The sequence below is a fragment of the Emydura macquarii genome, unplaced genomic scaffold (genome assembly GCF_026122565.2).
Source record: "Emydura macquarii macquarii isolate MOO-44397 ecotype Brisbane River unplaced genomic scaffold, CSIRO-AGI_Emac_v2 contig_2846, whole genome shotgun sequence".
NCBI classification, from domain to species: Eukaryota; Metazoa; Chordata; order Testudines; family Chelidae; genus Emydura; species Emydura macquarii.
In genome coordinates this window covers 3257206-3277910 of record NW_027132983.1, presented here as the reverse complement: position 1 = coordinate 3277910, position 20705 = coordinate 3257206, and the positions used below count along the sequence as shown (strand labels likewise).

The 20705-nt window shown below is 40.5% G+C and overlaps 1 protein-coding gene across 2 annotated transcripts in view; it reads right to left on the bottom strand.

Moving 5' to 3' along the window:
* The window catches only part of PRKCD (protein kinase C delta), a 52473-nt gene extending 34048 nt beyond the window's left edge, over nucleotides 1-18425 (bottom strand). Inside the window, exons 1-4 of one of the 2 annotated variants that reach the window (XM_067568051.1) lie at nucleotides 18406-18425; nucleotides 15491-15627; nucleotides 8781-8980; nucleotides 1499-1559 (exon numbers count right to left, since the gene is read on the bottom strand). In XM_067568051.1, the coding sequence (XP_067424152.1) occupies nucleotides 1499-1559; nucleotides 8781-8980; nucleotides 15491-15605 (376 nt within the window). In that variant the 5' untranslated portion in view covers nucleotides 15606-15627; nucleotides 18406-18425. Of the gene's footprint in view, nucleotides 1-1498; nucleotides 1560-8780; nucleotides 8981-15490; nucleotides 15864-18405 lie in introns of those variants that run through there. The other variant, XM_067568052.1, reaches the window with a different exon arrangement.
* Between the last annotated feature and the right edge of the window lie 2280 nt (nucleotides 18426-20705).

Below are 20705 nucleotides of genomic sequence, written 5' to 3'. Positions count from 1 at the left end.
CTCTTCCAGTGCCAGGAGGAAGTTGATAAGGTAGTGATTAGACTTTGTGGGGCCAAAGATGGGGAGTGCAGAGAGTAACAGGTGCAGGGAGAATTGCCAGGAGGGGAGCCCTGAAGAAAGAAGCATGTCTGTCTTATCCATAGAATAGTTCCACCACATGTAACAATAGTATAGTCTTCTGCCCCACCACTATCTCATGAATGTGTTTTAACCTTGACCTGGAAGAATCACTTTTACGTGTTATCATTATAGTCCATTCAGTTCTTTGTTCCTCTGTTGAGAATGACAGCAAGGGTTACTGCTAACTGGAGGACTGATTTCTGAAATGTCAACACGTGTCTAATTGCAATAAATCTGGGCTGAGTCCATCAGCTCATTTCATATAGGTCAAACAAACAGCAGGTGGCAAAACATTTCCAAACTAGGCTGGATTTGAACTAGTGACCTGGAGGTGAAAGTGTCCTAATTAGTGTTGTGCAAATATTTTGAAATGAAATTCAAGCTATATTAAACTCGTCTAGTCTTAGGTGTGTGGGTAGAAATGAAACAAGCAGAGTTTCATTCCAACTATGGCATGAATCTTTTTACCATCTCTGGATAGGCACAATTATTTTGGAGACAGAGTGGGTGATAGTGCTACTGCTTCTAATTTATAGGACACAGTATAAAACCATAGAAGACAGAGATAGATGAGAACTATCAGTGGTAGGTAATTCAGCTCATCTCCCTGTCTGTGCAGGACTGTTCCCTGCAGCATATTTAAAAATACTCTTTAGTCTGAGTTTAAAACATCTCAAGTGATGGGTTTCTACCACTTCCTCTATGAAGTTATTCTACAGCCTTATATAACCCGGTCAGGAAATTTTTCCCATCATCAGACTAAATGTCCCTTTTCTTAATTGTAATCCATTACCCCTATTGCTCCTCCATACACTACATTCACTCCTTCCCAATATATACACATTTTACACCATCTAAAATGAAATGTTACAGCACTGACTTGATTCACGCTCTGACACACAATCAATTACTTCACTCAGTCATATGCTTTTTAGCTTCAGTGGTTACTGCACTAGCCTGGAACTTGGAAGACACATATTCAGTTCCTTGCTCTGCCACAAACTCCCTGTGTGACGGTGGACAACTCACTTAACCTCTCTGTGCCTCAATTCCACAACTATAAAATGGAGAGTACAGCACTTCATTAACTCACAGGGTTATTGTGAGCCTGAATACATTAAAGATTGTGAGATGCTTAAATACTGCAGCAATGGAGGCCATACATATCTGAGATAGATATATTAGATATTCATTCAAGACTAATCTTGCATAAAGTGACAGAATTACAAAAACGTAACTTCATACATTAGAAAATTCCATTTAGTATGATTTTTCTGGAACAATGCCCTTTCCACAATATAATTCATTTGTAGAAAACAAGATATAGGAAAACATTATAAATTGTGGTACATGACCAAAAATAAAAAGTTTACTTTACCTGTATCTTCTAGAAAATACTGCACAGCCATCAATACCTTCCCTTGAGGTTGTAAGTCAAGCTGTGAGAGGAAAGATACCAATAGTGAATTATTGGGTTGATAGGATATTGCAATGATTTAGTTTAATTTATATTTCTCTGTGGACTTAGAAAGTGTCAAGTAAAATTACAGCATAAAGGCTTTGGAAACATGGATATTCCTCCATGGTATTTCACTGTAGACACGCCAACTTTATTTATTGTTTTTATCTCTTCTTTCTTGCCTCTTTCATTGCTTTGATGTACTATTGTTAACCAGACCATGCAATGCAGTAAAAATATTGTTGGGTATTTTTTGCTTTGTTTTAAGTGCCCTCTGCTGTAATCAAGACAATTGACTTTGAGTGGTTACTTTTTTATTTTCTTAATTTTGATTTAGACTAAAATCCAGTTTTAAAATAAATGGTCTTTCCAGTGCTTCGACATCTATTAAAAATCAAAACCATAAAAATATTAGCAAATCCAGTAGCCTATCCTCACACACTCAGCCAAAGGTAACCAGCCAACAAATTACTAATACCTAACTGATTCTTATCCACAAAAATGCTCTTCCCTTTCCCCAAGTCTGCAATACATGTGTTAGGCAGCATGTCTTAAAGATGAGCAAGCACAGGACATTTCATATTAAAGGGGATAGTGAGTTAAAACAATAGAAACTGAACACCAGGCTCAGAACATAAGCACTAATCTTTAACTACTGCCTTTGTAAGAAGTAGGAATGCTAAACAGTATTAAGAACACAAGTGTCATTCAGTCATCCGTTTAGAACTATGCAAGTTATTGATGGATCATCATAAAATTAGCAATTGCAATAAATGGAATTGAGGAAAAAACACAGTGAAATATCCTGCCCTAGCAAACTCTAGATAGCAGGATCATATTCTTCCCCTTATCTCATAAAGTGAGCGGGGAGTGAGTGTGTGTGTGTGTGTGTGTGTGTGATCGTGCAAGCATTTGCCATCTTTGACTATCTGAGGCAACACTAAGGCCTATCTGCTTACCATCATCTATGAAGCAATCCATCCACCTCTTCCTCAGCTTTCCTTGGGGTCTCTTTCCTATTACCTTCTCCTGCCCTGTTGTCTTCACCAGGACCCGTTTCATTCATCCTCTGCATGTTGCTGAACCAGTGAAGTTGTGCTTCCTGGATGTTGTCAGCCACATCCCGGATTTTGACTTCCACCCTAATACTTTCATTTCTAAATCTGTCTTTTCATGTAATCCTTTTATGGCATCAAGACATCTCATCTGAAATATCTGTAGGTGTTGAACCTGCCATCTCTTTATTTCCCATGCTTCTGCACCATACAGAATTGTGGGGCACTCCATTGTTATAGTCTCAGTGGCACATACCAGTCATACACAACTCCTGTTATGTTATTTCACACTCCTCCAGCCCTTCCCAATCCAGATTGTATCTCATATTCAAGCTTGCCTTCCTCCATGACCCAGCTGTCAAGGTACTGGAGCTGATCAGTCTCATTTATTCTCACTCCACTAAACTCTACATCCAATTTCCCTGTGGCCCCTCTACCGACCCACGACCAGAGTCTTAGTCATCCTCATTTACATCCCATGGCATTTAAGCTGGTCACACCACTGATTTACTATTTCCTCTAGGTCTTCTTTTTAGGAGATCCTTATTGCTATGTTGTCCGCATATAGCAGCTTCTCACCTTTTCCCAACTGAGATCCTCCTGCTAATTTAGTCCTTCAATATGATCAACAGCAGCGGACTTAGGGCCAACCCCTTGCGCAGTTTGACTTTCACTTCAAAGGGACTTGTTTTTCCAAAACATGTTCAGATTGCTGTTCTAGGTGATCTACACAGAGCATGTACCATAGTTATTAAATCCTCAGACTGCTGTGACCATCCTTCTGTCCACTTTATCGTATACTGTACGATGTATGTTGGTAATCTAACAGCTTTTCTATCCCTTGCCGAATTACAAACATGGCACCTCCTCTTTTCTTAAAGCTGAATTTTTATTTGTTCAAGGAGGGGTTCCACAGTTCTCCTAACTCTAGCTTCCAGTATCTTCACCCTATGCAACAACAGCTTTATCCCTCAAGAGCTTGCATGTTAACGGATGCTTTCCTCCTTCTGTATTGGGACCAGGATAGACTGACACCTGTCTTCAGGAATTCTCTTGTCTCGCCATAAGGTTCATCTGCTCATCCATTTTATGCGTCGCTCACCAGGCTCATCATGACTTCATTAGATCCCACTGCCTTACCACTCTTCATTTCCTGGACTGCATTTCTGACTTTCTCCTTTCATATGTCAGGGTCAGGCACCAGATTAGGATCACTAAGGAGCTGGATCATCTAGAAAATATTGCACAGCCATCAAGACCTTCTCTTGAGGTTGTAAGTCAGACTGTCAGAGGAAAGATACCAGATATAGAAGGAACTGTAATGGGAGAACGGTGCTTTTCATCCCTAGGTCACTGGTTAAAACCAGATGATGGCTGGTAATGAACAAAAGTCATTACCATGTGACGAATGTTTGCTGGTCTATGTAAAGTTAGTGGTGGACAAGGATTCACATCACAACTGCCATTAGTTGGCAGTCTCTGCAGGCAGACTGAAGATAGCGTTATGGAGAATAGGGACAAGAAGGTAGTTCAGATATGGTCCATTCAGGTCACAACTGAAACAATATAGAGGAAGTTTGCACAGCTGCTGCCTGCACTGTACCTGTTGCATGGATAATAGAGGACTTCAGTCTACAGCGCTGTATAGGCAGCACCTGCACTAAATTCACCCTTTTTTATTTTAAACTTCCAAAAAACTAAACATGCAGGTCTGAGAAACAGTAGGGAACCTAAGGTCACTCTGCAAAGTTTGAAAATGTTACATTGGAATACAAAGGTGAACAAAACCTCTGACATTGTATCCCAACAACATACGTAATGAAATTCAGCCGCTTTAAATAAAGTTGTCCTCTACAACCTGTTTGGCCAACTATCTTCTATATATCTTTAAGTTTAAAGTGCGTACTGCTACCATATTGGTGCACGTAACACTGAGTATCTGGCATCAACGGATGGACATGCTGTCTTGGATTCGCTTTCTAGATCCCTCTCCCTTACCTCATTTCCCATGTTATCATTTATTACTACTTATAATATGGTAGTGTCCAAAAGCCACAACCAAAATCAGGACCTGAAGAGTGCTCAGTGCAGTGCAAACACACATGAAGACATGGTCAGGAATTTTATTTTCCTTTTCATTGCTCTTTACTAGCCTCTGCTGTTTCTTTGGATGGTCAGTCTGGATTGGGGGAGAACCTAATGGTTAAGGCTCTCTCTCTCCTTCAGCAAGATGAGGAGACGCCTTTGAGTGCAGCAGCATCCATTTCAGAACATTAGTGGAGCAACACAATCAAGCTTCATCCTGTCGTGAAATATCCTCTGTTGCACAGTTTAGATTTTGCATGCCTGTATTGCTGGGTGCAGTTAAAATAATCGTTGCTACATTGATTGGCATCAGCTCAGAGCCAAAACCTGCTCCGTGCTACAGAAATGTACTTGTAAAACTTGCAGAAGGCCTTCCTGTACCCAACAGACACATGTAACAACCCTTTGGGCCTATATAAATAGTGTCCAGAAAGGGCTAAAAAGTGCCCATGAAGCTTCCCAAAGAGGAGTGGTTTGTTGGTTATGAATGCAGCCAGACCACCTTCCCAACCCTCTACCCTTAAGTATGTGGTGCACACCAAGAAATGATGCAAACCACTCACTCCTTTTCAGAGCAGCAACAAGAACACTCTCCATCATGCTTCTTCACAAACTGTCCTGAGTCATCCTGCCCTGAACTGGCAGGAGGGCTCTGGAATTCACTGTGCAAGCTGGCACTTGTTTGCTCCTTCTCCTTCGCTAATACACCCAGTGGCACGCTCTCTCCTTTAGTATTTGAGTTATGGGGAAAACCTAGCTGCTTTGATGCACATACTGGTATCCTAAAAGCTTTAGATGTCAAAATAATGTAAGCATTTCTAAGGAGGTCAGGTCAGCCCACTCTCATTAAGATTTTCCTCCATGCTCACCCGCTAGCCATGTTGTGAAAGGCAGAGAGCCACCACATGGATACTACACGCTACCAAATCATCATCAACCTATCAAGATGACCCCTAACAGGAACAAAACTATGTGTACTCTCCAAGGGACTGATCTTCTGAACCTGACACCATACTAACCTGTGGATATTCCTCTGCAGACTCTGCCTCCAGGAATTCTTTCACAACAAAGATAACACCACCCACAATAACCACATCCCCACCTATGGTTATAAGAAAAAAGAATCATCTGACTGCACACACCCCAATGGACAAAAGCACACACTGGATCATTACATCGATTGCTCTAGGGGGAAAAAAATTGACTGAAATCTCAACGAACATCTCATCCACCACAATCTCTCCACTGCTAAGAGGATGGTTATAACAGTCCCAGCAGATAGTGATCAAACAGCAGACAAATCGGGCACCATTGTAGTGCTTAACCAGATGGCTATGCCAATGAGGCCAACAGACACTCTCTGAACCCAGATACTATAAAGAACTCAAAGACCACCCCACACTACAATTCACACAAGAATTTAAAGACACCAGCAAATTCTTCCCGAAACATCTCTAAGAAAAACCCTACTATCTCATCCCCACAATCCACCTAAGGGACATTCTACTTGCTTCCCAAGATACACAAACAAGGAAAACCAGGCAGACCCATATCTCACCACAGCACTCTTACTGAAGGAATATCAGGACACATAAAACCATCCACAAACCACTCACTACACAAAGGGCCAGCTTCCTCCAAGACACTACCAATTTCCTCCAGAAACTCCACAGCATTATCGACCTCACGCAGAACACCATCCTTGCCACCATAAATGTCATCTCCCTATACACCAACATCCCTCACTGTGGCGGTATCACTGCCTACCTCAAATACCTACAAGGTAACAATACTTGGAAATCCACCCTTAAGAAACACATCACCAAACTCATCAATTTCACCCTCACCGACAAGAACGTCACACTTCCCAAACACTTTGTCCAAATCACAGGAATGGGCATAAGTATTAGGATGGCTCGTCAATATGCCAACCTCTTCAATGGCCACCTTGAGGAAGAATTTCTGGAAAAACACACCACGAAACCAAAGATAAACCTGAGATACATCAATGATATCTTCATCCTCTGGACAGATGACCTAAGCTTCCTCAGATTTCAACCACAACTTCAATAACCACCATCCATCCATCCAACTCACTCTAGAACACTCCCACACGAGTATTGACTTCCTGGACACCAAGATCAGCTTCAAAAATGGAACGCTACAAATGACTATATACAAGAAACCCCTGGATTACCACATTTTCCTCCACAGATCCAGCAACCACCCCAGACACACCAAGAAATCTGTCATCTACACCAGGCACTCTGACACCACAGATTTTGCTCCAAAGAGGAAGTCTGGGATACACAAAATGTACTTAAAATTTCCTTCACTAAACAAGGAAACTCCACCAGAGAAGTAGAAAGCATCATGGAATGGCCCATCCAAATACCCTGAGAGAACCTGCTTCAATACAAAAAATTAACTGACTGCACACCCCTATTTGTCACCTATGATCCCACACTGAAACCCATAGGGAGTACCATCAAACAATTACTTGGCCACATCACCACCACCCTTCTGGACTCACACAACCCTCCAACCTCACCAATGTTGTCATTACAAGCAAGGTCCCCACAGACCAGGACACACCAACTCAAAGCGATACCAGAGCCTGCCAGAACCACAGGTGCAAAACCTGCAGACATCTCTCCACTTCTACGATGATTCCATACCCCCACAGCACACCTTTCAAGATCCAGGGGTCCTACACATACCTATCACAACATGTGGTGTACCTCATCCAGTATATCAAATGCCCCAACACCATCTATGTGGATGAAACTGGACAAATCACTATGCTCTTGAATGAACTCACACAGAAAAATGATAAAAGTCAGAAACACCCTATTATCTGTGGGCAAACACTTTTCACAAAGCAACACTTCATATCTGACTTCTCGGTGCATACCACCTTCAAAAGACAAGCGTGGGAACTTAAATTCAGAACTCGGTTAGACACAAGATACCATGGATTTCACAGACACTAGTTTAATGGCTCTTGACAACAATTTGCAACAAACCTTACTTCCTGCTAACCTTTAACTGCCCATTTAATTTTAAGTGGACTCCTACAGTATGTATGCATGCTTTATGCTTAACAATCTGTCCTAACTTGTATTTAGCTTAGACAATCTGGTTACCTTCCTCAGACCTGAAGAAGAGCTCTGTGAAGCGTAAAAGCTTGTCCCTTCCACCACCAGAAGATGGGCCAATAAAAGATATTAGCTCACCTAACTGGTCTCTCTCACTGGCAGAGATTGACACTGACTCAGAATTGTATTTAGGAAATTTGTAAAATGTCATTAAGGAACTACAAAAGTTTTGATGAATTTTATATTGCCTAACAAAGCCATTTTAAACACAAGGTTTCCCTACTTTGTTATTTTTCTATGCTTGAGTCAAGGCTTTATAGGAGAATTCATTTAATAAAATATAACATACATGCAGACTACTGGACTGCTGAGAAAGCATCCAACCTTTCGAGGTAAATCAGACCCATGTTCTGTAAAACAGACCTGCTCTTCAATCAAGGGCAAGATGAGACAGTGACACCCAACAGATTTTTTTAATCTATTTATTTAATGAGGAAGTTTTAATAGATTTACAAATAATTTGCCATATAAATAGCAGAGACAAAATGATAATCATGACAACAGTGAGTTTTTGTTTAGAGATAAGACATCAAAACCACATTTGTAAACAGAACTGTTCACATATGTCACACACAGGACAGGAGAGCAAGAAAGGGTTATAGAATAGCAGAGGGTCAGGAAGAAAGGAAACAACTTGTTCCAGCACAAGGAAAAATTATTTTTGAAAAGCAAAATACAAAATGAAAGAGACTTAGAATTAGCTTCACTTTTTATCATATGCAGGTTTACCCATATCATTTACAATTCTAAAATAATTGTCTTATATAGATGAACTGCCATGCATGTTAAAAGGAAGCAAACACATATTTTAAAAGCTAAATGGCATGTCTGTTCAGCTTGAGTGAAATCAAATAAGACAAGAACACAGTTCAGTGATTTTAAACAGATTCATTTCACACTTACCCAGAATTCTGCTTTGCCGTTACCCTTCTTGCATCTCTCTGCCAAGACTGATACTCCGACAGTCACCTCAGACAAGGGCTCTTCTGCTGCCTTCATGAGAACAATTTGAATGACACGTCCTTCATAGATGTGGGCATCAAAGGAAGATTTCCATTCTGGGTACATGGTAGGTTTCTTCTGAATCAAAGTTTTTCCCCTTTCTGAAAATAGCACAAAAAATGGGTAAGTAGAAAGTGATGGCTCTAAATATGACAATATCTGATTTGACTTTAAATGGAAAAATGACAACGTTGACATGGCCCTCGCTAAGAAATCATAAGCAGGAGAGAACATCAGAAAGCATGGAGTTGTGGTTGCCACCCAGTTAAGCCTCAAAATATTCAAACATTGGTAAACTCTCTGATCCTCGAGAGTTGTTTTCATCCACACATCAATTATAGGACAGGTACCAGCAATGAAAGTTCAACAACTCAGACCTAGAGGGACCAGCTATCATACAGTGGTCAGAGGGTAATCCATGAACATTCAGTTCAGTCATTAGGCTGCTTGCTGAAAATGCCCAGAGGGCCTTAGTATATTGTGTGATAGGGATTAGATCACCAGCTTCTCACATCAGGCATCCATCGCTAGATGATAAATTAAGATATGTTTAATGCTGGCCTAGTTTGAATTCAGACTGGTGACCTGAAGCTGAAAAGCTCTGTATCTTATTAACCAGTCTCCTAACCTAGTCTAACGTTCTTCTTGCCATTCTATTCATAAGCTGCCCTGGGAAAATCACCCTTAACAGTTCTTTGGGCTGGTCTAGTCATGATTTCTACAGCTTTCAAGTATTGAAAGACCTCCCTCCTGCTGTACAGTACATGCATGGGCTTCAATTATTATTCTTATTATTTGTATTATCCTGTTGTCCAGGAGCCTTAGGAACCAACTGGGACTCTCCCAGGCTAGGTGCTGTACAAATCAAGAACAAGAGCACAGCCACAAGAGCACAGCCCCCACCCAAAGGAGTTAGGCCATGACCTTCCTCCCATCCAAGTCGCTGGTAGAATTCCTGTTTACTCCAATGAGGGAAAGATTGGGCCCTTATTATCTAAACACCTTTCTGAAGCATGAATTCCATGTTAAGTTTATGTTAATTCACTAACAGTTTGTTTGATGCACTCTGCTCATTGTGACGAGCTGTCCAAACAGCAGGAAGGAATAACACCTTAGTATTTCTTTATTAGGGAATGCCTGCCAAGAACAGCATGACAAATTACAGCTCTGACAAGTAAGCTTAAGTCTGCTTGCCAAAAGGCATTCTCAAAATGTTCACAAACAGCCACCTGAGTATCTCCTGCATTTTATTATGGCCTTCTGTTTCTTCTCCTTTACTTGTATTCAAAAGCTTTTACCTGGAATTCAAAGAGTCTTGTAGACAGCTCATCATAGCAAATGTTTCAATTAATCAAAAGTTGCTTCCAGAACTCAGCACTCTCTATAGCTACTCTGAAACTTTTTAGATAAATAGATAGGGAGAATAACTATAGACAGAAATTTGATGATAATCCTAACGGATCTCATATCCATAAATTTTTCTCCTTCTTCTAAACCCTTACCCACATCACTAAGATTGGAATAGCTAACTGGAGATGTACATGCTTGTACTTAATTAGTTGTAGGGATGTCTGCTGAACCACAAGACACTCCCTATAGCCTATGGGATGAGTATACTATCCCCCCATAACTTTAAGTGGAAGCTGCACTGGACAATAAAAAGCTACCCACTAACTCCAGGTCTTCTGCATGGCACAGCCACTAGACTGGCCTAGTCATTCGATTGTTAAAAACAGAACCCTTTCATCAAAAGGACGACAGTACTATAGACTGTTGCTCCTGGAACATTGGGAAGACTATGTTAATGGAGAGATCTTCAATATACAGAGAAATATATGCCCCCATCCCTGTCTTTAATATGACCATCCCAGGTCTGTTATATGGATCTTGTAAGTCCCATTTAAAAGTGCTCTGACCAGGCAGAAGTTACAGCATTGTGTATTGGGGAAACCATTCCACAGAACAAAAAAAAGGGTTCCCAGGCTTCTTAAAACCTTTTAACTAAACAAAAGTCTAGTAAGACACACTAGCAGAGATCCATTTCCTGTGGAAATCAGCATGTTAATTTAAACAAGTTTCCACTTAGAAATAGGTATTTTAACACATGTAGCTATTATTTAAAAATGTTCAGGACTGAAGGAGCAACCAGAGTTGATGGGAAAGATTCCACTCAGCCATGCTGGTTTGGTTATTTTTTTTAAATAAAATAAATCATACTAGTCAGGACCTGTCATTAATCAATTTAATACATCAATGTCACTGAAGAACAGCATGAGAGAAGAATGGTGAAAGGTTTTGACACTACCCTTTCAGTCTTTTCCTATTTTGTCTATTTACAAGATTGTCTGTAAATTACTTGTTAATGTTGGGTAATCTGCTTAATCCCAAACCTCATGCAAATTTACTTTTCCTAAGGTTTCTATCTTTGTCCCATGGGATGATCTTTTCCCTAACTCAAGATGCAGATGTTAAAAAACCCATGGAAACTGGAAATGAGGGCTGTGTCAGAATAGCTTCTTTCTCCCACTGCAAAAGTCCCATCCACCACCACTTTGAAAGGGGAGAGAAGCCGGAGGGGAAAGGAAAGCTGAGACAAAACCTGCTTTCTCTCACTTTCCTCAGTAGTACAAAGGTCCACTTAAGTAGCAGGGAGAGAACCTAGGATAGGTCTACCTGTAAACAGGAGAGCGCAAACAGCCAAAGCAAAGATGGCTACTTTGGCCACTTCTTCTCCTTCACCCACTCTTTCTGGCAGCTGTGGCATTTGGGGGAGTTTCTTGCCAGTGGCCTTCCCAGAAACCAGGGAGACATTAGAGGTAGACGGGGGAGGGTTGGTTTTCACATTTGCCCATTTCTGGGATGGCAGGTCTGCATTCCTGCTCCTTCTCTATGTACTGAATATCTTTGGCAGGAGGGGGACTGTGATGGGGTGTACCAGGCTCTTTGAGGACCTCTGCTGGAGGCCTCTAAGTCCTACTAGACACCACCCAGAAAAGGAGCATTGAAAGCAGGTCCTCCAGGCCTACCTAGAAATGCTGCAGAGAAGCAGCCAATCAAAGTCCAGCAGGCTCAGATAAAAGGAGCTGCCAGGCCTGAGCAAATCAGTTGCTGGCTGGAACCAGAGGAGCAAGAAAGCTGCCCCTTAATGGAGATCAAGGGAGAACCAGAAGACAGGTTCTGGTGACACTGGCATTCCATGAGGAAGAACTTCAGCCCTGAGGTAAGGGTGAAGAGGAAGGGGCTACACAGGAAGTGGCGCAGGGCACAACAGCAGTGGAGTTAAAGGAAGCAGCACGTGGCTGTTATTTGTAGGGTCTAGGGTGACCAGATGTCCTGATTTTATAGGAACAGTCCCAATATTTGGGGCTTTTTCTTATATAGGCGCCTATTACCCCCACCCCATCCCGATATTTCACATTTGCTATCTGGTCACCCTAGTAGGGTGGGACCCGGAGCAGTGGGTGGGCACGGATCCCCCCACCGACCACTGGAAAAGTGGCTTAAGCCCTGAAAAGGGGATAAGGCTTGTTTAGAGACCCAAGTGAAGGGCAGGACTTAAAGAGTCTCCAGGGAGAAAGCCCTGGGGGCACTGCTGTATTCCAGGGCAGAAAGGGACTTAAAGCTAGTCCAGAAGGGGCTGGGGACTGAGCCCAGAGACAGAGCTAAAGACATTAACAAGGGCACAGGGACAGGCCCTTTTGGACCTTTTACCCCAGATGGGGTTTATGCATTCATGCATATGGACTGTGTGTCACTTGGCCAGAGGGCTGAGCCACTGAAGACTGGCCTGACAAGAACAAAATCTGACAGGGGGCATCATAAAGAGTGTGTATGTGTGCATGTGTGTGTGTATGCAAGCTCGCCCCCACCTGACAGGAGACGCTTATGAGAGGTCAGTGTCCTTTATCTCAGGGACTCCCTGGTGAGCCTCTCTTTCTCCAACCCCACTGAAAGAGGATTTTTTAGGGTGAGGTTGCCAGGTCTTGTTCCGAGTCACCTTACTGCCTGTGATCCTAAGAATAGCTCAATGCTTACTGCCAAAAGGGTTCATTGTTCTGTAACAGTAATTCCTAACAGACCTGACAAACTCACTACACCCACCACACTACTTTCATAGTATTTATCCAAAGATGGTCAAATGGGGTCTCTAATAAAAGCTTATGTCATACTGATCCTCATAATCATTGTGAGATGCATGTAGGGTGGATATTTACAGAGTTTGTGTATATGTATACATATATACACACTGGAAAATACGTTTTGAAGACTGAATCAAAGCAGGGTTGACAAGCAGGTTTTGACCAGACAAAGGATGTATAAGTCTTCCTGGGTTCACATGTAGAAGAAGCATTGTAAGTCGACACAATGGAAGCCCATTTGAATAGGGAATAAAGCAGAATGGTCATCCTGACTCTCAGGACAAAACAATGAACTTTGGGAACATAAGGGGAATGCAAAAAGGACACCTTTTTCTCCTTCACTGAAGAAGCAAAACAGACTGTGCTTTTTGCATTCATGAAAGAGAGATCCCAGCCATGTTGGCTGGAAACACAGAGATTACTTTAGCTGAGACGCTACTGTCAACAAGGGTTTTAGCTTGCTGAAGTTAAGTTTAGACTCTACAAAGTGTGTTCTACTTTTTGTTTTATTTCTGTTTTCATCGTTAACCTCACCCACTAAATCTTACCCTTACCTAATAAACTTATGATTGTTTTCACTATAAATATACTCTGCGCTATGATGTTACAGTTGAATCAAACAAGCTTGTGTGTGCACAGTTCCTTGGGGACAGCAATCCCTATGAGTGTCTAGTGGGCTAAGGGCTAAAGATGTAGGGGAAGATGTCTCAAGGGGGCTTGGAGATTGGCATATATCTAGGCACAACAATCACTGGCAGAGCTAATAGACTGTTTGGGTAGTTAACAGACTGATGGTGTCAGGGCCCTGACATCCAGTTAAGCACAAGCAAGTCTCTCTCTTGTTGAGGCAGGGGGGTAACAAGGTGACTCTCAATCCTCAGTACCCTGAAAAAGCACCATACTGCCCCACCCTGGTGTGTTGTTACTTTACCCTAAAGCAGAATAGCTGAGTAAGACCACATGCTGTGCAGTATCAATCACTATATCTAAAAAAAAATATCGCAGGCTTACAGAGAGTTCAGAGAAGAGCAATGAGACTGATCAAAGTCCTGGAAAAAAACCTCACATGAAGAGAGATCGAAAAGATTGGGATTGTTTATCTTAGAAAGGAGACAAGTAAGAGATATGGTAAAAGTACGTAAAATAAGGAAGTGTGTAGGGAAGGTAGATCGGGAGTGCCTGTTTCGGAACAGGAACAAGGTGACATTCAAGGAACTGGAATGTTTAAGATGTTCAAAACTGAGAGAAGGAAAGACTTTCACACAGCATGTGGAATTTACTGCCACCAGAAATCACTGAGGCCAAGAATTTAGCAAGACTGAAAAAGGGATTGGTTATTTATATGAATACCAAGAATATTCAGCGTTATAGTTAATGCTAACAATTTTTGGGAGGGATGTGTCAGGCTTTAAGACATCTCTAACTGCTATAGATTGGGGAGAAGATTATCCCAAATCTGCCAACTGTGGCATTTCTTGCTATTTCTCTGAAGCATTTGGTGCTGCCAACAGTCAGAGATAGAATAATGGCTCGAGTCTGATCCACTATGGCAATTCCTATCATTGTACTGCCCATGCGATGCAGCTATCACGAGAGAGCACTAGATAAATATCATAGGAAGAAATGGGCCTAAATTCTTGTTATAGGAAGACAGTTTCTAGAGGCCTCTAAATCCTTCAAAAATGTTAATTTTTTGTTTAGTACAGCCATACTGGCCTATCGAATATCTGATCCCCATTTAATTTTGAAAGGAAGGTCAAAGAACCAGCCGTCCCCCCCGCCAATCATTACTATTATTTGTGTTGCATTAACACCCATGGATAGTATATGTGCATGTGCTCATAGGAACATGTGCACATGGAATACAAGTAGTTCCAAACAAATGAATTCCTATCAAGAAACCCTGGTGATATAATAATAAACCAAAATCTCTCACTAACATATATTTCATTTAACTCACTAAAGCTCATTTATTGTCCTACATCTGAGAAAGTGTTCTCATCCCCAATGCAATTTAGTGTGCTTTCCCAGGACACTACAGTTCTCCTTGAACTTTCAGGTAAGCACATTTTACTACTTTACTACACATAGAGTGGATTTGCAAACATTACCTCATTTGCTAGTCCCCACAACACCCCATGTAAATGGGACAACTAGACAGGTTTGCCACATTTCTTTTTTGTAGAGAAACAGGAAATTAAGAAGCAAGGATTTGATCCTTCAAAGTGCTGAGCAATCCGGGTCACATACAACAAAGCACTAAAGCATGGGCTTTACTGAAGCCAATGGAATTTCCCACATTTCTTTAAGTGAAGTCTACACTCCTAAGTACTTTGCACGATCAGGACAAGAGTACTCAGCAGCTTGCAGGACTGAATCTTGAGTCCTGCGGCCCTGCCAGGGTACCTGTACGGAGTGTGTAATATCTAATAAGCACATTCCAGTTCACAAATGTATCAGTCATGACTGTACCTGTTGTCAAGGCTTCTTTCATCTTTATAGCGCAGAAGGGCTGCAGCTGCTCCCCTTCATCCTGCACAGGTCCCAGTTCAAATGAGTTGAAAGAGATTCGTAAGAAGGGAGCCATTGCTCACAACAGTGGCACAAACCTAGGAGGAGAAAAGAAAACATAAATCCTAAAATAAAAAACTGGGCTGAGGCAAATAAGAAAACCAAAATCTAACACAAAGTTCCTCCATCAGAGTGACCCCAAATCCAGTCTCTAAATTTGCCCTTACAACTTTTGCTAATGCATCTATTTGTGTATGCAAAACTTGCATGGTAAAATTTTTGGAGCAGTTTTTGAGAACATGACCTCAAAACTAAAGTAGAATGTAATGAAGCCAAATTATTATATATGGCTAAGAGGATATTTTAGCCATTGAGACAAGTTTGAAGAGACCCCCGCCCCAATATATCCAATTCATAGTCACAGCCTCTCCACACTCTCTTTTATATACATAAAGCTGTGCAGCATATTGTCAGTTAATTAATTAACTGAAAGCTTCTATTGGTATGGAGCTTAACATCAAAGCTACGGAAACACTTAACAAGTCCATGAGCTACAAAACAGAACTGTAACCCAAGTATAATGATCTTACAATCAGCATGAAACTTGTTGAACTTCCACTGCCTTGAATGCATTTATCTATTAAGACTAGTAACGTTCTATTAAGACTAGTAACGTTTCGGAAGCACTTGTGTGATCTGACAAAGTGGATGTGGACAACCATCATGTGGCAAGTTGGCCCACTTACCATAATCCGAGATGTTAATTTCTTAAAAAGTGTTTTCTACCATTTGGAAGATTCTCTTAAAAGTTTGCCTGCTCCACCTACCCCTTTAATGATATCCGCAAACATCCAAGGACTGAAGATGACAAACCTTGTCTTAAATAATTGTTTCATTAATCATGGGAGTACAGAATGTCATCTCTTCTAGTTACTATGCAGTCCTGCGAAGATACAGCTAAAACTCTGTGCCAAAACTCTGTGCAACTTCAAGAGGTAAGTAATCTAAGGAGAAAGGGACTTCACTTCTGTTCTTTAACACACTACCTCTGTTTTTAGAAACATCTGAAGAACTACTGAATCTACAGTAGGATTTCCTACATTGTTTTGGAAAGATCTGTCTTGACTTCTCAGGGTAATTTTTTTCCCTAAATAGTGTTAAGTAATCACTGCATTTTCAACATTAAAAAGATGCTGTTTGAATAAGTGGCCCATACATCACTAGTCCATGTTTACTTTCTCACTTTGCTACATGCTTTGTACAGAAATATTTCCTTCACACTCTTGCTTTCATCTTCTCCAGAAACATTAATTCATTCATTAGTACTCCAAGACTTTTTCCCCTATTCAGCTTTGCATAAGGTACCTTTAAATATAGACTTCAGACTATCTATACACCTTTCTATTATTTCCTTTGGCTCAAAGCTAGTTCTGGGGAGTCTAGAACATTACAACTATTTCAGTAGACATTTAGCCATCAGCTCAAGCTCAACATGGCTAAAACAGAGGTCTTAATCTATCCCTTTTCTCAATCACTGTAGATACCATCGCCATTTACCTGTCACTCAGGTCCCTAGTCTGGGTGTCATCTTTGACTTGGACCGCGTCTAGGCCCTCACATCTAGGCTATGTCTAAATCTTGCAGATTCTTTCTTCATAACCTCTCTAAGTTACAGCCTTTCCTATCCATCTACTCAGCTAAAACTCTTGTTCAGGCTCTCAGTATCTCATGTCTCAATTATTGCTACATCCTTTTCTCTGTCTGCCGAGGTCACAACTAAACCTTGAGTACTAAATGTTTATCATTCAACGAGAGACTGAATCCTTTCAGTCCATCATTACTGATAAAATCAGATGCGACCATTAATTGTTTTGAAATAATGGAGAGACTGAGAACCTAAAAGCGTAAATGCTCCTCTGATGAAGGAAGAATAGAAAAATACATTTTAGATTAATTTATGATACTGAGGTCAGAAAATACATACCACAATGGAATGCCAAGCTATTAAGGGAGGTGTCTGTCCAAGTAATCATAGAAAAGTTTTGTTTGCTTACCCAGTTTTATTGTTAAATGGGATTTCTTTTTTAAAGGGACATTGGTGGACATGAAGGCTGCCATGACTACAAAAGCCATTTATTGGTCTGGACTGAAGGGCCATTACTTTCTGATCTCACCTACAGTATTCTAAATCAGGAATAACTCTGTTATAGCCAATGGTATAAAGCTGCTGTGAACAAGATCAGACTCGTGCTCTTCATATTTGAAATCTAGAACTCACCAATGCATTAGTGAGCATTTTAGCTTCCTATTTAAGACAGGATTCTTCAGTATGCCGTATTTTAGGTCAGGAGACCGGTGTTCTATTCCTGACTCTGCTGCTGACCCATTGGGTGATCTTGTGTGAGTTACTACCCTTCTCCATGCCTCAGTTTCCCCCTCAATAAAATGGGAATAATGATACTGCCCTCTTTTATAAAGCACTTTGAGATCTACTGATGAAAAGTGCTACATAAGAGTTAAGTGTTCAGGGTCGTGAATTTCAGAGAGTAGATGCTCAAGCACTTCTGAAAAAGTCAGATCCCTTTAAGATTTATTTTTTCAAAAATAAATTAAAACACGGAGACACCCAAACTTAAGTCACTTTTGAAAATTTATTCTAGGGTTTTGCAAAGCTTGGAAAATAAATCTAACTTGAGCTATCATTTTCTCATAGGTCATAGTAACTGAACAGATATCTAGTGATATATTCATTTCATTCCATCATTATATATTGCATGGTTTCAAGTCCATCTTAAATGTCAAAGTGGTTTATTTTTTTAGGTCAGGCAACAACCCAATTTAAAAAAAAATTAAAAATGAAGCAACACAGAGTTTACCAGATCAGATACAGCTGGTGCTTCGAGTCTCATATCCTGCCCTAAGCAGTCGCCACCAACTGATGCTGCAGATAAAAAAAAGTGAGAAAAAAAAGCCATAATGCACTTAGCCAGTTTTGTGTGTGTGTTTGTGAGAGAGAGAGAGATGGGAGGAAATTCTTCATGAATTCTGCAATTATCAGCTGATTATCTGTGCCTTAGCAAGCCTAATAAAGTCATCACTCGTCAAATTATCCAGGTCCTTTCAAAATTCAGCTCTAGCAGGAGAGTTTGATCTCCTGGAAGAGTGAATCCCACAGGCCTGCTCCAAGCTCTGAAGAATTATTCCCTATTATTGGCTGTAAATTTACCCAACATTAATTTCAGCAAGTGACCCCTTGTTCAAGTGTGTCAGCGTAACAGAGAACTGATGAGATTTTACTATACATACACTGTTCTCTTAATTACCTTAACTCCTTTCCCTCTCTTCTCCTTTCAGTGCTAATTAATTCTATGTTTTAGATTCTCCTATGTACTTCCATCTTTGTTGACCTTCTTTGGACCTTCACAATTTTATTAACATAATAAAAGACATGCTAAAGAGAGAGGCACAGTTTTCAATCGCAAGTCATGTGTCAATTAGACCTGATCAAACTAAGTTTTCCAAGTGTGGTAGTGTTTTGCCAATAGTTAGATTCACTACCAATTATGCTGCAAGCTATTGAGGGCAGGCACTTTGTTTTCATACTTGTAGTCATACGTAGTTGTGATTGGCTGATGGTTAGTGAAATATAAATGCTATTAAATAATACGTTTCCCTGGAAGCCAGGTGAGGTTCGCTAGCTTGATATTCGCAGGATTCCTCTTGGTTCTGGTTCCCACCATCTCTCCAAACAGGCACTAAGTTCCATAGGGAGAGTTGCTATTTTCAAAGCTGCATTGCATATGTGTGAGAATCTCTTTACCTCCTTGTCACATTTCATTTTCCTAAGAAACAAAAAGGCCTGATGATTTATTACACTTGAATTTCTCAAATTGCTCTATGCTCAATATTCTTACCGACTTACATGTGTATCAAGGCCACACAAGGCTCTCCAATAAGTGGTGCATGTGGGAAAGATATTATCCCATCATTGTCAGTCAAGAATGAGGCAAAATATTTCAATTAACTTTTCTACTATTTTGTTATACTCCTTCTGATAGTCTAAAAGGCCTACGGTATCTCTAGGCTTCTTGGTTCTGATATACCAATCTGTGAAAAATATTTAATTGTTTCCCCTACTCCAACCTAAATCAGGGTTGCCAGCTCTCACAATGTTATTGAGAGTCTCATAGTATTTGGTGTTTTCTTAAATCTCCAGCTCCTGGACTCAAGAGACTGAATGAGAGTCTAAGACTTTGGCTTTTAAAATAAGATTCTAGTCCTCAAGGTCATAGAAAAACAGCTTGAAAATGCAAAGCATGTGCTCACTAAAGGCTGAGAAACCAGAGGGAAAATAAAAAGATCCCAAAATGAATTTTAAAAAACTCAATTTAAGTCACTCATGATTTTTGGCCCGACTCACCACTTTCAGGGGTTAGAATTGGCAATTTATCCTTTTATCTTGAAATTGTACCAAACTTGGCATTTTGTGTTCCATTTCATTTGTATTTTTCAAAAAGTTTTTCAATATTTTAAACTACATTTTTAAGCTCTAAGCAGCCTGTATATGTCTCTTTTTAACCAGAGAAACGTATAACATGATCCAATGGCTTGAAGTTGAAGCTAGACAAATTCAGATTGGAAATAAGAGGTAAATTTTTAATGGTGAGAGTAATTAACCATTGGAAGAATTTACCAAAGGTCATGGTGGTTTCTCCATCACTGGCAATTTTACAATCAAGAACGGATGTTTTTCTAAAAAGATCTGCTTCAGGAATTAGTTTGAGGATATTCTGTGGCCTGTGTCATACACAAAGTCAGACTAGATGATCACAATGGTCCCTTTTGGCCTTGGAATCTATGAAGCAATCAGATTTTGTTCTCCTTCTCTATTCCTCTTATAAGTACACAAAGCCAGCTGTACCTCTGACACACTGGGTGAAATATTGTCTCCTTTGAAGTCAGTGGGAGTTTTAACATTGACTTCTATGGTGTCAGAATTGCAGCCTTTGTTTGTAAACAGCATCCAAGCTGATACTATGTCTTTAGAGTACTGTTACTGATTTTTTTCTCATAGCTATACTGCTTTAAGCCACCCTTCAGCATGCACAAGATGACCATATTGCCTCAGTTCACACCACAAGAGGAAGAGCTGGAAAAGTAATATTTTTCTTAATAA